This window comes from Micromys minutus (assembly GCF_963924665.1).
Source record: "Micromys minutus genome assembly, chromosome: X".
NCBI lineage: Eukaryota > Metazoa > Chordata > Mammalia > Rodentia > Muridae > Micromys > Micromys minutus.
This window is the reverse complement of record NC_137970.1, coordinates 15565817-15583999: the sequence shown is the minus strand read 5'-3', so window position 1 is coordinate 15583999 and position 18183 is coordinate 15565817. Positions and strand designations below refer to the sequence as shown.

General features: G+C 40.3%; 1 protein-coding gene across 1 annotated transcript in view; it reads left to right on the top strand.

Moving 5' to 3' along the window:
• DGKK (diacylglycerol kinase kappa) overlaps window positions 1-18183 on the top strand; it is a gene marked incomplete at both ends in the record, with an annotated part of 118241 nt that overhangs the window by 36301 nt on the left and 63757 nt on the right. Inside the window, 3 exons of the mRNA XM_080910888.1 lie at window positions 12214-12324; window positions 13932-14012; window positions 15748-15852. Of these exons, the coding sequence (XP_080767014.1) occupies window positions 12214-12324; window positions 13932-14012; window positions 15748-15852 (297 nt within the window). The remainder of the gene's footprint in view (window positions 1-12213; window positions 12325-13931; window positions 14013-15747; window positions 15853-18183) is intronic.

Sequence of the window (18183 nt, the reverse complement as noted above, 5' to 3'; positions counted from 1 at the left end):
TTCTGGACCTGCTACATTTTGACATAATTTGTGTCCTGGGATGAGGGGCTATCCACAGAGTCTTAAATTTGGTAGGACTGCATTTTCTGCAGCATTTTTTCTGTTATATTTTGGCTTCCCTTGCTAAATCAAATGCCAAATTTCCTTGCAAGGAGATGGCAGCTTGGGGAAGTGCTATAATTTGTTTAGATTGTATGTTACTCTGATCATCAAACTCCATGACAAATGAGCTCCCCATACTAATCTCCTAGAGCTCCTTAAACTATCCACTGTCTCACCCACAACCGTCCTTCCGTTTTCATCAGAGAGGCATTGGGTATGGAATGTAACGCATAGACATTCTTGTAGGATTTGGACTCAGACAGGCCTGAGTTCGAACTCATCACTCTTTAGAATTGTGTATGATCTTAGAGAAGTGAATCCACTATTCTGTGAGTTGCTGTCATTTGTCTGTAGTATAAGGGGGGATAATACTACCTCCCAGTGCTGCTGTTTTAGCACTAGTGAATACAAAGTTCCCAGCAGGATATTTCCAAAAAGATGTAGATGTCAGATGTTCATCGGGTGAGAACATTATTCTTATTCACATGAATAAAAAGATAAACTGGGCAATAAGGGCACAGCTGAGTCTATTTTTCTGAGAACATTGTCATTAGTGAGTTTGTTCCAAACTGGCCTTTCCTTTGCTGCTTTCCTTTCTTAATCATCATTTGTAAGTCCCATTCCTAGTTAAAGGTCCTTCTCCTTCCCCTAGGATGAAATTGCCAACTGTTTGTTTTGTGTGTGAGCGAGATTCAAGACCAGTTGTTTTCAGATTGCAGCTGATAACAGTTCTTTTCCCATTTAGTGGCTGCTGCTTTGGCCTTAGTTACTCAAAACAGGGAGCCACACACATTGATTAGGGTATAATCTAAGAGGCAACCTATGGGTGGTATAGAGATTGTTCCCAGACCAATAGGAATCTTATGCAACACTGGTGGGGGAAGGGGATGAACAGCTATTGTCTTCTGCAAGTCTGTGTTTGCTGTCACCCCCAGCTAAACCTCCCATGTAATAGAAATGTCCTATTCTTGTTTCTTATCTTAGCTTCTTCCTCCCATTCCAGAACTAGTGATCTAGTTCTACTGACATATCTCTCCTCCTTCCTTTCCTCTCCCTTAGTTTTTCTACTTTTCTTCACCCCCCCCATAAGCTATCATGAGTTGAATTGCATAAAATTGAAATGGTAGTCAGCCTTACTTTAAGTAAGCCTGGTCAGTGGGTATTAGACTACTGTAGTCATTGGACATTTAGGAATAGCCTTAATCTCTTAAATACAGCCTGGCTAAAGAGGGGTAGGGGTGGTTTTACAAGGTGTTTGCCCACAGGGAGAAGTTTTTATAAAGTTGCAGATCTGGACACAGTTAGAAAAGGGTCAGGCTGTGAGAAGTGGCTCCTGGGATGGGGGCAGGGTAAGACACACACACTAGTGTTTTTCAGTATGATCCTTATGGGATGTTTGTGTGCATCAGGATCGTGAACAAGTTACTTTTTTTAAATGTTATGAGGAGTCATTCAGATCAGAGAAGAGTGTTCCACTGGGTGCAGTGTAGAATTACTTTCATTAACCAAGAGGATGTCTGCCAGTTGCCCATTTAATTACGTCATACTTTTCTGACCAGCAGTGATGGCTGAAAATTATATCACAAACTGACAAGAAAGTAGAACTCAGCATTTGATCTATGAATTGCTCATTCAAACACTATCAAATACAGAAAGTATAAAATATGGAGATGAAGTAAAGAGAGACTTGCACTTTGTCAAATGACTCCGTGTACATTACTTCCGTGAGTCACACTCATTCAAAAACAAAAGCCAATAGTCTCTCTTGCCTTGGTTGTCTGCTAAATTTGACTTCAGAGTCAAAGATCTTCAAGCTCAGCCTATAAAACATTATAGAAATTAAGTGATTAATTACTTACTTCAGCTTTTAATATTAACAAAGGCAACACAAAGCCAACAAGCTTTGATTTATACCAACGATGCTTCTATCAATTGACGTCAGTTACAGTATCATTTCTAAATAGCTATTTAGGCAGTTTTCTTCCGCTGAGAAAGTAACTGGTCATTCGTGTGGAGTTTTAGCTTTTCTATTTATGAATCCATTAGAGAAATTACTTAATCTTTCAAAGACTCAGTGTTTCCATCTATAAGATAGAATTATCATAACATCTACCTTTTAGAATTGTTTTTAGGGTCAAAAGAGATAACTCATACAATATTATTAACAAAAATCTCTCTCTTTTTTATAGTAAGCACTCAGCAAAAATGAGCAGTTCTTATTGTCGCTCTACTCTTAGAGTTGCTACCCCATGAAGCTCGAGACTGGCGGCTTTGGTTTTTAACCTATAGACTTTGCTTTTGCTACCTAGTCAGTAATTTATGTGGAATCAAGGCTCCCTTTCCACTCTGAGTTTAGTGACCTGTGAAACTGCTAAGCTGTCTGTAAGGCACTTTTATTCATCCAGGGACAGTCTTCTTAAAGACAGCAAGACTATCCACGGCTTCCAGGATTGAACAGAATATACTTTCATCTATGTGTAATCATCAGGCACCATACCCCAAGATGATCTCACCCTTGAACTGCCCTTAGACCTTGTTCTACTCTCACCCAAACTGATGAGGTAGAAGCAGCCTCCTCATAATTCAGTCTCTATCCATTTCCCTCCCTTTTTGATATTCCCCTCCCTCTCTTCTTTCCTTCTTTCTTCTTCCTCCCATTTTAGCCACACACACACACACACACACACACACACACACACACACGCTCACCACACTAGTGAATTCACAGATATATCATTTCCTAGATCACGGCTGCTATGAGAAGCAAGTAGATTCAAACTGGTTTAGCACTGGATTCTGTCTAACCTGTTCATAATTATTCTCAATGCCACGCCTTAAGGCTAAGAAAATCTTGACAAGCAAGCATCCCCTCTATATTATCTAATCACTTTACCATAGGACAACCTGTCAGTTGAGTAGCTGCAGTAAGGCAATCTTCCTAAGTCAGTAGTAAGCATTTACTTCCCAAGGACATGTAAGGTTAGGTGATCGGGACTTACAACCTGCACATCTGAGAGACATTTAAAGCCATGATTGGATAAATGAGATCCCAGAAAGAACACAAGTTAAATCATCAGTGTTCTGTTGTTTGAGAGAGTTTTAATTTGAAAAGTCCCTTTTTGCTCTTAGGTTGAAAGCATATCTAAATACCTTTAAAGGCCAAAGTCTCCTAATTTAGGAGTTTCTAACAGGACTACAATGTTGCTGCAAGGTGAAAAATGAAACTATGTAAAAAATTGGGGTGATGACATTTTAGTTACCTCACCAAAGAACTGATTTTTTTCTTCCTTTTGTGTAATTGTTTAAGAAATTTAACTAAACTCCCTGCAAGGATTGCCATTCCCTTCTTTTTTTCTTTGGATAGAAAAAGAAGTGGACTTAGGTGATCCTCAAGTTGGATCTGAAATCCAAATAGTGCTCTGATGACTATGCCGTAGATGTATTGTGAGGGGTAGGCATGTAGAGTCAAGTAGATTATAGTTCAAATCCCAGATCTGATACCTACTCGGACTGAGGACTAGTCAGGTAACTTCCTTAAGTCTCAACTACTCTGTTTCTTTCATCAGACTCTTTCTGTAGACCTTAAGGGAAATAACGTAAGGAAAGCAAAGGGGGAAAATAGGTGCTTGTCAACTAGTCTTAAGTTTCTTTCTGTGGATGGGAATGGTTGAACTGAAGCTTAGAAAAGAAATTGTCATCCCCACTGCTTCCATTGAGAACCATCATGTGAGTTCCAATAGAGCCCACTGACCTTAGGAGTTAAGATAAAAAGATCATATGGCTTGCTATTGGCAACCTACAATTAGAAAAGTTTGGGCAAAGAGTCCTGAGACAGGCATGTGAGAAACTGTCTTTGAAAGGTGAGATGGTGAAGGCAAAAGCCATTAGAAGCAGACATTGCTTTGTCATCCTATTCAAGTTTATGACACCAGAGAAGTAAATTGGTGTTCTGGCCTCTGTGATCCTGGGGAAGTTGAAGACCAAAGTCCAAAATATTCTGGTATTTTTTTCCATAGAGCATTTGTATGACCCCAGGACTTCCTGTTCAGTGACCAAGCACTGTGGCTGCAGCAAGGCTCTCTCACTAAACTTTCAGGGACATTATTGCTTTCCCATCTTGTCTAATTCGAAACTTCTAGCTTCTCTACAGCTTAAAAAGCATCTTCCTTTTCCCAGTGGTGATCTTTAATCCGTGCGTTGGTAGAGCAAAGCCAACCTTCTGCAGGAAGCTACCTTTCAACCCAAACTTCTCTACCTCTAAACCAGTTCTCCCTCTTAATCTCATTCTTGATGTCAAGGCACTCTTCTCTCATTTGTTCCCATAGTTCCCATGTGCCCTGAAACTCTACTCATATTCCAGGAGAGACTGATAAGGCAGAGTAGATACACTCACTGTGCTTACAGGAAACCCTCATTTACCTGCGACAAGTTGCTAAGGCGCCCCAATCCCACTGAAATAAGATGTCCTAATGTCCAGCCCAGGTTCTCCCATTAACTTACTGTTTGATTTAGCTTTATGCAGCTCCATTTGGATCCTCATTTTCATCACCCCCAACAGGGTAGGAAGAGCTAAAAGTACCTGTTGCTTAGCTCAGAAAATTACAAAGTCTAGTCTTTGGACTCTGTAAGCCAGAGCTCATATCTCAATCCTGTCAAACAAACCCATGATCTGTTTGACTCTACTTGACTCTACTTAATGCAAGGCACTTTGCACAAAACAGTCATTAACACACGGATGTGTTTGGTTAGTCTGGGGGTTCTGCTGAGCTCTCCACTCTAGACCCAAGCCAATTACCAAAAGCCAAGTCACTGCTTTCTGTACTTCATCAACCAGGGCCGAGATTGTTTACATCCTTCTGACCCCCTAAGCAATTAGTAGCTCTTACCCTTCTTAGAAACTCCAGTAATTAACAAAACAAAGGAAGGTTTTGTGTATGTGTATGTGTGTGTGTGTGTGTGTGTGTGTGTGTGAGAGAGAGAGAGAGAGAGAGAGAGAGAGAGAGAGAGAGAGAGAGAGAGAGAGAGAGAGATTGGTTCAAGAACACTCAAACTTATAAGCTAAGATTTCCCTTACACTGTTCCTTTTACTGGATTTCCTGCTCCCCAGTTTTTAGTTACCCTAAAATGTCCAAGTGTTTCAGCTTTAAGATCCCAGTGGATTCATTTTATGCTGCCAATCCCGCATGTTCATCTTACTGATGTTCATGTGTCAGGGAATGGCACTTAGACACAGAGAATTATTTAAATGTGGTTTAATGGAATAAGCCTGAAACCACTGTCCATCAATAGTAAACCATACAAAGAAATCACATTCTATCTATGCAAAGATCATTCTAGTTGTACAGGGGAATAAGGTGTTATGCATATATTGAGCTTGTAAGGTCCCTCGTGCTTATATTAAACTGAGAAAGCCAAGAAACATTGCTCATAGAACATTGAATTGCACCAAGAGAAAGAATAGGTGTCTATCATACATTTGCACATGTCTAATAAAATATCTTTGCAGTGATGTGGAAAGGACTAGTCAAAGTTCTTAGCTGTTTAGGAAACTAAATAAATAATAACACTGCCCCAGGCTTTCCTGGGTTCTACTGGCAGGTAATAGAAACCTGGGTGACCCTCAATATTTCTTCCTTAGCATAAAATGCAGTAGGAGTCTAATCCCTATAGTCTGGACAAGTATGAGCAACAGCCTTTAGTTTGTCCCCGGCTGCCCTGAATTTAGGGCTGCCACTTCTGGACAAACTGTGGAGTACTTCTCCCTATTTCTCTTCCTTCTGCTGTAGCACTGGGGTAGTCATGGCTTGGTAGGGATAGAACTAAAGCCTCAACCCCAGCCCCAGCTCTACAACTCATAGGGGACAAGGGACTCTGAGTGGCAGATATATGCTCTGCAGGGTATCCTCATCTAACTGACAAGGAAATTGAGGCTCAGAGAGGTTAAGTGATTTGCCCAAGGTCACACAGCTAGTAAGTGCTGGAGCCAGTCTGTCTGACTCCTGCCACGTCAACAAGACACTGGGGAATGTAAAGCCTTCACAGAAACAGTGGGTCTGGCCTTTTTTAAAGCCCAAGCACCCAGAGTTGCATTTTAACTAAATCAAACAGTGTTTCTCTGAATCAACTTTGTCAGGCCCCTGTTGAGAAACGGATTTCTTCCTATTGCCCCCACCCCCAAAGCAAAGAGAATAGATATTCTGGGTTTGGAGACGGAAGAAGCCACATATAGAAAGATAGTCTCTCTGAAGCCGGATTCATAGTGAGAGTCCAGTTCTTATTCGGGGAGTGATCATCCCTCGACTCAGCCCAGCCTCCTCCACAAGAGCAGTACGAGCAAATCAAACGGAAGAGTAGCTAGCTGCGAACAGGTACTGGTGCATGCGGTGCTGTTTGCCTACTGTTTGATTGGGTGCGTACGCAATTCAATTTGGCTATGTAATAGGGGCTCGTTTTACTGAGAAACGGCGAATGATTTCCCCCAGAGCCTCACAAGCCAGAGAAAAAGAGACACTGGCAGATATGAGAGGCTCTGGGGACTTGGGAGGGAGATAAGAAAAGGTTAAGGCCACAGCTGCGCTTCTACTTTTCTCAATTAAGCAAAAGGCAGGAGTTAATTACCTGTAGGCCATCGGGGTCCCATTGAAGTATTTCAGACAGTTTATAAATGTGGGGCAAAAGCAGTGCTTTGCGTTTGGTGCTGCTGAGTGTTCGAGGAAGAAAAATCCCCTGTGCTTGGGTGTGAGCGTGGTGGATTTGGAGACTGGTTTATCAGGCAGGATCCAACATGAAATGAAGCACAGTTTCCTGTTCCGCTGAGCGCCACAATTTGAAAGTAACTTTGTATGGACACTGGACACGGGCCCTTCCTACCTGAGCGTTGAGTCCTGTACTTCTGGATTGGACGGAAACTTATTGTATGTGTGGTGACTGAATCTTGGGGACTGTAGGTGGATGAACAACCCAAATCATTCCCACTCCAGCACAGTCTCTCTTGACTTAGCTGGGTTTTAATATTACAACTGGCAAGAAAGACTGGGCGACCAGTTTGCAGTGTCTTTGGGCTTAAGAAGCATCAGAGGGTGGGTGGTTAATATCTGTGTTGTACCGAGTGGGCAGATATTAACCACAGAAATGTGACAGATTAAGTAAAGAGGATTATGGGTATGGTTTATTTAATGAAATTGATGATGTGCCCATAAAAGTGGCCACCAAGCAGATTTTACTACATACTGTCCTATTCCTAGGTGCCTTTTATAAAAACCTTATGAATGTTTTCTTCTGACAAAAATTCCAGCCCCTGGAGGCTGAGGATCTCAAAAGTGCAAAATGAAGTACTACTATTTAAGAGGAAAGCTATTAAATTATTTTGATGGTGCCAAAAGAGTAAAGTATCTAGGAAAATCATTTAAAGAAACCGTAGGAAGTTATTTTCAACAACCACCAAAAAATAACAAAGAAACTAAGTTTGGATTTTTCCATATAGGACAGATCCAAGCTAGAAAATGCTACCTAAATGTGAATCCTAATTCGTTTTTCAGTCACCCTTGGACTGTTTTTTCTTTCTTTCTTTCTTTCTTTTTTTTTTTAAACAGGCCTTCCTTCATGATCACCTGGGAACATTATGTCTCTGGAATGTTAAGGATGGCTAGTTGCCCCTTGGGGGGAACCTCATTAGCTCAGTTCTCCTAATGACTGTTCAGAACACTACACAGAACACAATCGAATTCTTAGCTATCTGTGGTCTTTTAGGACAAAGTTTAGTGGGGGGTTGGGTGGGACTCGGCTTCCCTCTGTTTGTATACACACTAATTAACCAGGCCTTCCCACTTTCCTTGTCAGAAGGAGAAAAAGCAGAGTCCACCAACATTTCTGTAATTGCAGGTTGAGGAGAGTAGTGGAGCATGTCCCGACCTTCAGATTTGCTCTCTGGAAATCGGAGACCGTACAGTGCATGACTGCACAGAGAGGACACTGGAGATGTAGGGTCGGCCAACGGCCTGTGGCTCAGAGCGCGGGGAAGTTCTCCTGGGAGACGGGCAGAGCTCACCCCTTCTGAAGGTTTATCTGAAGGATTTGCTGCCTTTGTTTGCTCTTCCAGTTTCCACAGCAGACCTTTGTTCAGTTTGATAGCTGGGAAAAGTTGTCTTTAAGGCACGTAGCTCATGGACTTGTAGAAATCGCCTGCAATTTGCTTCTCCCTGTTCAAACTCTCATCCTGAGGCTGCTTTTTAAAAAAAATAAATATAAATAAATAAGGGGAAGGACCGAAGGAGCTGAAGGGGTTTGCAACCCCATAGGAAGAACAACAATATCAACCAACCAGACGCCCCAGAGCTCCCAGGGACTAAACCATCAACCAAAGAGCACACATGGAGCAATCCTGGCTCCAGCTGCATATGTAGCAGAGGATGGCCTTGTCTGGCATCAATGGGAGGAGAGGCCCTTGGTCCTGTGAAGGCTTGATGTCCCAGCGTAGGAAGATGCTAGAGTGCTGAGGTGGGAATGGGTAAGTGGGTGGGGGAGCACCCTCATAGAAGCAGGAGGAGGGGTGATGGGATGGGGTGTTTGCAGAGGGGAGACCAGGATGGGGAACAACATTTGAAGTGTAAACAAATAAAATGATTAATAAAAATAAACAAATAACAGTTTATTTCAAAACAATAATTGGGTTAGAATATAAGTTTCTCTAAGGGGAACAGAGTTTAGAAATCCACTGTTAGTTCTTAGATATCGAGGTTTGAGTATTCATAGATGTTCAACAGTTGATGGTATAGAGCCTGTATTTAGACAGTAAGAAATCCTTGTTAAGTCATTATCCCTACTATACATAAATTGCATTATCTGCCTCCAACATAGGAATGTGTCTTACATGAGTAGATTTCTTATACATGAACTCTAAACTTACTGTAACCTCCTCAGAGGCAATAGCAACTGTAATGCAGAACTTGCAAACTCTGCCTGGCAGCAGGCCATAGCTTGCAAACTGTTTTCTTTGCCTTCAAAAGCCTCCCCCCCCCCCACTAGCTGCTAACATTGAAAAATTGCAAAACATCATGTAATAAACCAGGGCTTGCCATTATGAATAAAGCTTCTACAAACATTTGTGTGCAAATTTTTGCAGCGATGTAAGATTTCAGCACATTCCAAGGATTTCGATCCTACACTGAGTTTGCAAGAAACTGATAAACTTGCCTTTCAAATTGCCTATAGCATTTTGCATTCCTAACAAAAATGAATGGCAGTTTTTATTATGGCACATCCTTAATACCATTTGATGCTACTGGTATTTTGGATATTTGAGCCATTCTAGTCCTTATGTAGTATATGCATATATAAAATTATAAAGTTACTTTCCTGATGCTGGCTATAGGATCACAATATACATCTTAACTTATCACCATCCATTTCTGGTCTAAGATTACTTACAATGACATACAGAAAACTTTGCTCCCACATGAACTTGCTATCTCTAATGAATTCTTAAGAGTGGAGTTTGGCTTAGGTCTCTGGACTTGGGGTTGGATGTTGGGTTATTAAGAGTGGGTTAAGGTGGAAAGATGGCTCAACAATTAAGAGCACTTCGTGCTCCTCTAGAGGTGCTAAATCCTGTTCCCAGCACTAATAGAGGCCCTGGAATAACCACTGTACCCGGGATGGTTTGCTGAGCAAAAGGACATTGTCTAGGGATAGATAAGATAGGAATTTGAGAAAGATAGTTATTTTTCCTTCTAGTTTATACTAATACCACAGAATATCTAGCAAATGGCTAAGCTAAAATGTGAATCCTCTGGAGATATTATATGCCCAGGTTACAATGTGAAACATCTGAGTTTATTGGCACATTTAATAAAAGCATAAGTGCTTTTCAGAAGAGAAAGTAAATATTTAGATACCTGGTAATCTGTGTTACAAGTCTTTAAACTGAAGGTAGGGGACGAAGAAATAGCCAATAGATTTGCAGCACCAGATGTGAATTCCCTGGTATGTATGTAACAGGCCTTAAGTCCAATCAGAAAGTGGTTCATTAATTTTGTAATGTCACTGCCATTGCTGCACCAGTGAACATATCTTGTCGTGCAGGTTAGTAGGATCGCTTACAGATGGCTAAATTACACAGTTGGCATCTTTTTCTCCCCAGAAGCTTTGATTACTCTATCTTACAGTATCTAAACTTGAAAGCAGTGAGCAAGTGTGTGCTTCCTTGTCACTTAAAGTAGATTTCTCTGTCCCCTGCATCCAAAAGGGATGAGCTTACTGACAATTTATGGTCAACCACCAAGTTTTCATTTAGTAACCCAGGTCTTCTAGGAGCATCGTTGTCTACCCGTGCAGGATACTTCCTGCTTGATCTCCTTTTTCTGTTATATATTTTATTTACATAAACTAGTGGCTGCCTATAAAGTTTCTACACTTATCCTTAGTTTGGATAATTCACCCTGTGCTGTCTCCTATTACCAAGTCCTCTGTCCACACTTAATCCCTAGGAAATTTCCCTTCTCTTTTCATGTTGCCTATGTTCTACTACCTAAAACTTTTTCTTGGGTTTGAAGAGCACAGATTCCCATATAGCTTTTCTGCATATCCTTCATTTTAGTTTCGCCTTCTACAGCCTCATCATTTTCCTCTACTCGGTGTTTGAACCACCTTCATTCCCTGTGTTTTCCTGCTCTACTTTCATTTTCTACCTCTTCCGGTGCCCTTAGTACATCCGCTCGAAGGGGCCCATTTCCAGTTACCAGGACAATTGGATTTATCAATATTTTAGATTAACATATAAAAGTTACGGATTTCATTATGATATTTACACTCATATATGTCGTCATACTTTATTCGTACTCATTCTCCCCCATTTTAGCCTTGTTTTTCCTATTAATGAATTGATCATGATGCTGGGGATGGAGCATAGGGACTTGTGCATGAGATGCAGGCATTGTACCGCCGAGCAATATACCCTCCCAATACTTACTCAGATTCAGTCGTTTGACATAGTCAGATATTCCATCTGAAGGAGGTAGCTGCTACACGGTTCCAGCTAAGTGTTGCTATGCAAGAACATAGGCCTACTTTTGCTAGCTCTTCTGCTTAAAAAATGTAAATAAAAGAAACAAGTAACTACATCTTTTTTTCCTGGAAACCCAAGCCTTTTAAACATTAGCGATTAATTTAAACTTTTAAGATGTGCTAGTTAGGCTAAATAAAACACCTCATTAGCCATTTAGTAGTAAATTCTAATTTGCTATTAAAGCCATTTAATAGTAAATTAGATAACAGAGACTTTACAGTAAAAAGGGAGAGGATCAATTTGGTGAATTTAAGTGTCTCTCTGTTGAGGGTTTGGTTCCAGATTAAGTGTGTGTGAGTACTTATGGCGGTCTTTATGCTTTTTTTTTCTATAACATATCCAAGCATGTCTTCCCTGGCCACAAATGATAAGTGGTCTCTGTATCCGGTAGGATCTGTGTGTTGAGCAATAGCTGGAAAATCTTTGGCCAGACCATGTGCTAAATAAAGAAAGCGATCAGAAGGTCATTGTCTTTTGGAGTCCTTTTTATGCTTGCTCCGTCACCAGTTCATGAATCCCCTGAAGGCCTTGATAAGGAATTTATATTTGCTTCTAAAAATATTAGGAAGTGATCGGAGGCTTGTGAGTGGTGAAGAGACATAATCCCACTTAATATTCTAAGAAGAATCTCCTAAAAGAACTGATTGGAAGGTTCTATCTCTGACCTTAATAGGTTAGGAAAATCAGCCTTTATTGAACTCAGCCTTTTCCACTGCTACCTGTACTTTCTTAGGATTGTCATTTTTCTCTTTACACATACATGCTTTCCTCTCTATCCTGGCCACAAATGGAAATGTTCCCCATAGCTTTTGAGCAATATATCCTAAGAAAATCGAAGGATATGTCATTATGAGTGCTTCATAGGAAGGAAACCAATGCCTTTTCTGGTGGAACTAATTTCCTTGTGTTCTTGCCTAGCCTACAGGCTATTCATCAGCCATGGCGGAGAGATAGACTTTTCCAGATAGGTAATTTTCTCACCTGAGAGAACAAATCAACGACCTCACAAGCTCATCTCACCAACCTACTGCTCTGCTTCTGTCTTTCAGAAGATACTGAAGGAAGGACCCCTGCTAAAGAACTGTAACTCCTTCCGGAGATGGAAACTTAGATACTGTTTGATCCAAGGACAGAAGCTCCACTTTGCACACCATCCTTCGGTAATTATAGAAGCCTTTCATCTGCTATAATGGGTGGGTGCCAAGAAATGGGTGGGTTCGGAGGAGACTACCATTTGAGTAGAAGTTAAAACCATCTATTCTTCTTTTAGCGAATCCCTTTGCACAGACAGGTGGTAGTATTTTCTTGTCCCCTTTCCTATCTTGTCCTTTGCATGGATTCCCTGGTTAGTTTCTGTATCCAGAGGTGCCTACCAAATGCATCATGCCCAGTGCAAAATGAATAGACAGAATACTTTATTCAAAAAACCAGGAAATAGCTCATTAATGGTACTAACAAAATGTTTCATGTTTATACTAAAATATAAAGTGTTGACTTATGGTGTTTTAATTTAATATTTAACGTTATTCTAAAAAGAAAAATTAGCATGAGGTTTACCATTTAATTTTCTTTTCTACCACTCAAGTTTTAAATGTAAATATAAGAGCATTTATCTTACAGAAAGAACAACCAAACAACTGTCATTGTATAATTTATGTTAGTAGCATATACATTCATGTGTATTGTGCTTTCAGCAGTATAAAAAACTAGCTCTTTTTTCTTTACTTTTTTATGTCTTCACATGCTGCCTACATTTTCTGAGTGAGTGGGAAAGAGACAGTAGCTTGCCTGGGCTTTCCTTTACCTTCTGGCTTGCCCGAGTGTCCTTTTCCCTTTCCCTCCAGTGTCATTCTTTTGAGCATAAGTGGTTGCATAACCAGAGGATAAGAGCATGAATTACAGGGCTCCCTGGTTGCTTATTTCCTAAAAAACACTGCCTTTTCTTCCTGTTTATAGGAAGTTCCAACTCCAGCAGTCTGTGTGGACTGTCAGCATCCCTGTCTGCTCAGTCATACACATTACATACTTGCGTTACTACTATGATGGGATTCACTAGAATTCAAAGCTAGGCTTATGACAAATGCAATTAGTATAACATAACGGGACACTGGGTAGAAATGTGGATGATATGTGTCTCAGTGCTCATGGGCACAGCCCATGGTCTTATTGGGCTTTATTTACAAAACACAAGCCCAAAGATCAAATGATCAGGAATTTAAAGATGACGATAACAAAGCATTAGACTAAGTCTTGGGCTATTCTGAACATGGTGTCTGGCATGACAGCACAAGCTACATAGTGATCAAACAGTCTTGTCCTCCTGATAGTCCTATTTCCAGCTGATACCTGAGCAATAGCTACCAAATCAGTTATACCAAGAGATACGAGCTCCAAACTGGATGTGCCAAGCAAGATAGTCAAAGGCTGCCAACCCAGTAGTACATTAAATAATAATTTATACTACAACTTTCCCTAGGTAGGCTATATTTTGTTATCTTATCTAGCCTTAAATTTATATTTGGCTAAGTCTAAACTGACCAGCTCAAGCCTTACTACAAGCTGTCAGAAAAGTTATAGGAAAGTTGTATTTTTATTTAGTTTTATACTTGTTATATCCACAAAAATCATGTTACTATATAAATCCTAGCCCTCAAGACAAACAAATGGTTGGATCATAACTGCCAAAACTGTTTGTCTCTCTCTCTGTGTGTGTGTGTGTGTGTGTGTGTGTGTGACTTCTTACCATTCTCCCTTTATGTCTTTCCAGTTTGCACACTTTGAAACAATTGATCTGTCTCAAGTTGCCTTGGCAGAAAGTAGTTGCAGAAATCTTTGCCACGGTTTCTGTGTAAGTAAGATTGAGAATATGTGAATGCATGTGATGGGGCTGCTTGGTAGGGGGCATCAGGCTTACTGTGTCTTCTTTGATTGCAAAGTATTATTATTCATACAAATGGCCACTAACCTAGTGATAGACAGGACAGTGAGGCTGCTATAAAGCTAAGCTGACTTTAGGGGACAAGAGGCCTTTGAGTATTATAGCATTCAGCCAGTCTTCTTGTTAATGTAATTTAGAAGTATTGTCAGAAAGGGTTACAAGACACAGGTAAGTCATAGGAAAAATCAGAATAACCAAGGTCCATGGCACCATTTCCTTTGCCGATATGGATAATCCTCAGTGAAATTTAGCTCACAGTGAGGTTCCGGATGAGAATACTTCTAAGAAAGCAGAGGAATTGTTCAGGGGTTAGTGTGCCTGGAATGTTGTGCAGCTTTGGTCACTCATGTAAATCTAAACCAAAATAATCACTGAAAAGGATCAAGTCCACTAGCTCCAAAGACTCCATCTCACCTCTCCTGAAATTGTCCTCCCCAGCCTCATCAGCTGGTTTTATCAGGTTTCTTCTTGAGGCTAAGCTATTCCTTATCTTAATGAAAGCTCAGGGCCACTGCACAACGGATTAGCTAAGAATAGATGTGAAATGAAGGCGTGACTGTAGTCATGTTTCCAACCAGTTCCTAGGCCTATCTACTGCACAATCAAGGGCTACATGTGAAGGGAGAAAGACACTACATGTTAGCATGGTTAGCACTAGCTTCCATTTGAGAGGTTCATCATAAAAATGAGCAGGGTCATTGAAGCATGGGCTACATCCTTAAGACCTTCAATCCTGAGCCAGAGAGATGACTCATCAGGACTTTGCCATGGTCTGAACTCAGTCCCTGGGTCCAATCAAGGAAGGAGAGAACCAACACCTCAAAAGTGGCCTTCTCACATGGTCTTTTGCCATATGCACACGTACATTGACAAGCATCCATGTGTATACAAACATCATACACACACATGAATCCAATAATAAGTTAACAGACAAACAAGTAAACCAAGCAACGAACAAACAAATGAGACATTTAGACTGGCATTGGTGCTATTCCTGGCTGGGTCCTTGCATTATCTCAGAGGATTGAGAGAGACGACTGTAAACATTCTCTTCCATTTATCCCTGTCCATGATAAAGAAACTGGATTTCTGCACATCCTGTCTTGCCCACACACAGCGAGAGGCACCCTGTTGAAGCAAATATACTTCCCCCACTTCACATAGAACAGCAGTGAGCAAGTAAAAGTGTCAGGCAAGCTCATTTTACGAATACATGGCATGTAGTTGGGTGACTAAGTTTGTTCATTCAAGAGCCAAAGAATTTGCCTTCGCCTTTTAAACTGCTGGGCGATTCTGGAAAATCATTTTGCTGTCCTTGTCTTGGTTTTCCTGACTATAAAACGACAACAGTGCTCATCTCATGGGAACATAACCAAGTTTGATTGAAGTAATATGCCTAAAAGTACATGGGAATAGTTCTAGGCACCCATGAAGTGGCATTAAAATCTTAATTATTACTATTATAATTATGATTGTCTTGAGTAGTTATTAAAGCAGCTGAGGGTGGCCCTGGAAACTTAGTTCATATTCAAGAAGTGCCTTGGAATATGCTTGGTACCTATGTCTAATTTCATAGAGAATTTGCAAATTGGGGGCCGGGGACTTTGTTGGTGAAAATCAACTAATAATATGATGTTTCCTTTAGCTTATCACACCACACCGAAAAGTCTCGTTAGTTGCACCAAACCGACAAGACATGGAAGAATGGATTAACATCATAAAAACTGTCCAACAGGGAGAAATCCGCCAGGTAAGTGAATGATAGCAAGAGTGCACAACTCTCATGAGAAAATACTTCAGCGACTACATTGGGAAATTAGTTCAAACAAAGAACTAGTAAAATAGAAGCAGATACTAAACAGCCAGGACATACATGTAGATATTATTTGGAAACCTGTTTAGAACTCCTCACAAATAGGAGACATTCACTTAGGCACAGACCTTGGTAACCATGTAGCTTAGACTCCTCTGTACACATCTGGCAGACAGCATGGTATATGCAGTGAATGGAAGGCACAGGATGTTTTTGTGCAGCTAACTTAGACATCCATGATGTTAAGAAAGTTGCAATCAGCAGTTTTAATTCCTGTATTCAGAATAACAATAATAACGCTTAAAGGAAATTGAGGCTGAGAAAGAGGAAGGAATCCGACCAAGGAGAAATAAACACTGTCTTGAAAACCAAAAGCAAACGAGAATTTGGACCCAGGCTCTGTACTCCCTAGGCTTATGTCTTGAACTGCTATACAGATCTACCTCTGTTTTCTATCCACCACAAAAGAAATGTGGACGGAAGGACAAGCGCAGGCTACCCCACAGCTCATCAGGTTTCTTTTCTCCTTCACTGTCTCTAAAACACTCAGTGCTACAATTCAGACTGTGAGATCTGACCTCCACCAGTTCTTCTGTAAATCTACCGCAATTCTGATCTATATAACTGGCAAAGCGGAAAAGATCATGTCATTTGTTTTCCTAGGAAAAAAATGTGTACATCAGAGTTAGGCTAGATAAATAGCTTTGAAATATTTATAATGTATAATAAATAAGGGAGATCTTGAAATCGGTTTTGACTTGGTCTGATACAGTGTTCATCCTCACACGAAGTTCTTCTGTGAAAGTCTTGGAGATAATGGAGCAAACTGAATACAGTCTTTAAAGACCTTGTTGTCACACAATATATTATATATATAATTTATATACATAATATATTATTTATATGTATATATATATAATATATATATATATATATTCAGAAGAAAATATATTACAAAAAGAATCTTAATGTCTTACATAATTAACAAACAATAGAGGATTGTTTTGTGCATTTAGACCAGAGCAGGGTACTCAGTAATAATAATGAGTCTTAGAAATAAAAATAACTTCCTTGAGAAGATCCATCTTTCCTCATATTCCTAGGATTTCTCAGGCTTCTCACCACTTGGTGTCATAACTATGACCATGATGCGGTAACTTGTCAACATGACTAAACTGGAGCCTCCAGCATATCATGGGGCTCTCTTACAGGCTTACAATATAATGCCTAATTGAGAGCCCCCCCATAGCATCTGCTAATAGGTGACTTAGCATTTAGTATTTAGCTGCTTTGCTCTTTTCTTCCTTTCCTGATGGAGTAATATATCCCCACCTGGGAAATGAGGCCAACATTAGAGACAGCACCAAAGAGTTGGTTATTCTTTACTGCTCTGCTGCTCTTATCCTTGAGGAGCAGTGCCTTCCTCTTGGCTTCCTTCTATCCAGACTGGAATGCCTCTTATACATCACATAATATTTTCAATTTCACAAATGGTCATAAGGGATACGTGGAATTTTAATTATTAGCTTAGGAATGCAAACATCCTAGAGAAAATTGTCAGAAAATGGATGTGTCATTATTCACTCCAGTGAATTAAACACCTGGCTATTAACAACCCAGCACATGTTTAAAAAAAAAGGAATAATGTGCCTGTTTACTCTCTTGGAAGAACTGGATAAGGACCGAATCCAAACCACTGTAGAGTTGCCTCAGGGACCTAAATACATTAAGGAACACTTCCAGCTTTTGGACAAAGCCCTCACTACAAGAACCTTAGCATTCCATCTTGTTTGATCTTTAAACAGGCAAATATTTCCCTTTTTCATGCACCTTATATATAACAATCTTTCCTAGCTTCTGTCACCAGTTGTGCTTGACATTTGTGGTGACAAAAGATTAATCATGGGTTTAGTGTCGTATGAGAGTACTGACAAAGTAATCGAATAATCTGTTGGAAACTATTCAATACATATACTACTAGATGTTCAGTTATGTTGCCAAATGTGTTGGGAAAAAAGAATTCTACCTCTTGGCCCCAGTGAGTGCTTAGGTAGTTATGGCAACATGATGCTAGTACCAACAGCTCTCAGATAAAATGGAGAAGTATCATAGAAGTGCAGAAGAGGAAAGGAGAAGTATCAGAGTTTTCTGGGAAGAATTAATAAAGAGACTTGTGACTGACCTTGAGAAATAAATGGGACGTTATTAGTGACAAGGGTGCCCGCCAGCTTGAAGTCATGAACAAGGGAACTGATATAAGAAAAAGCT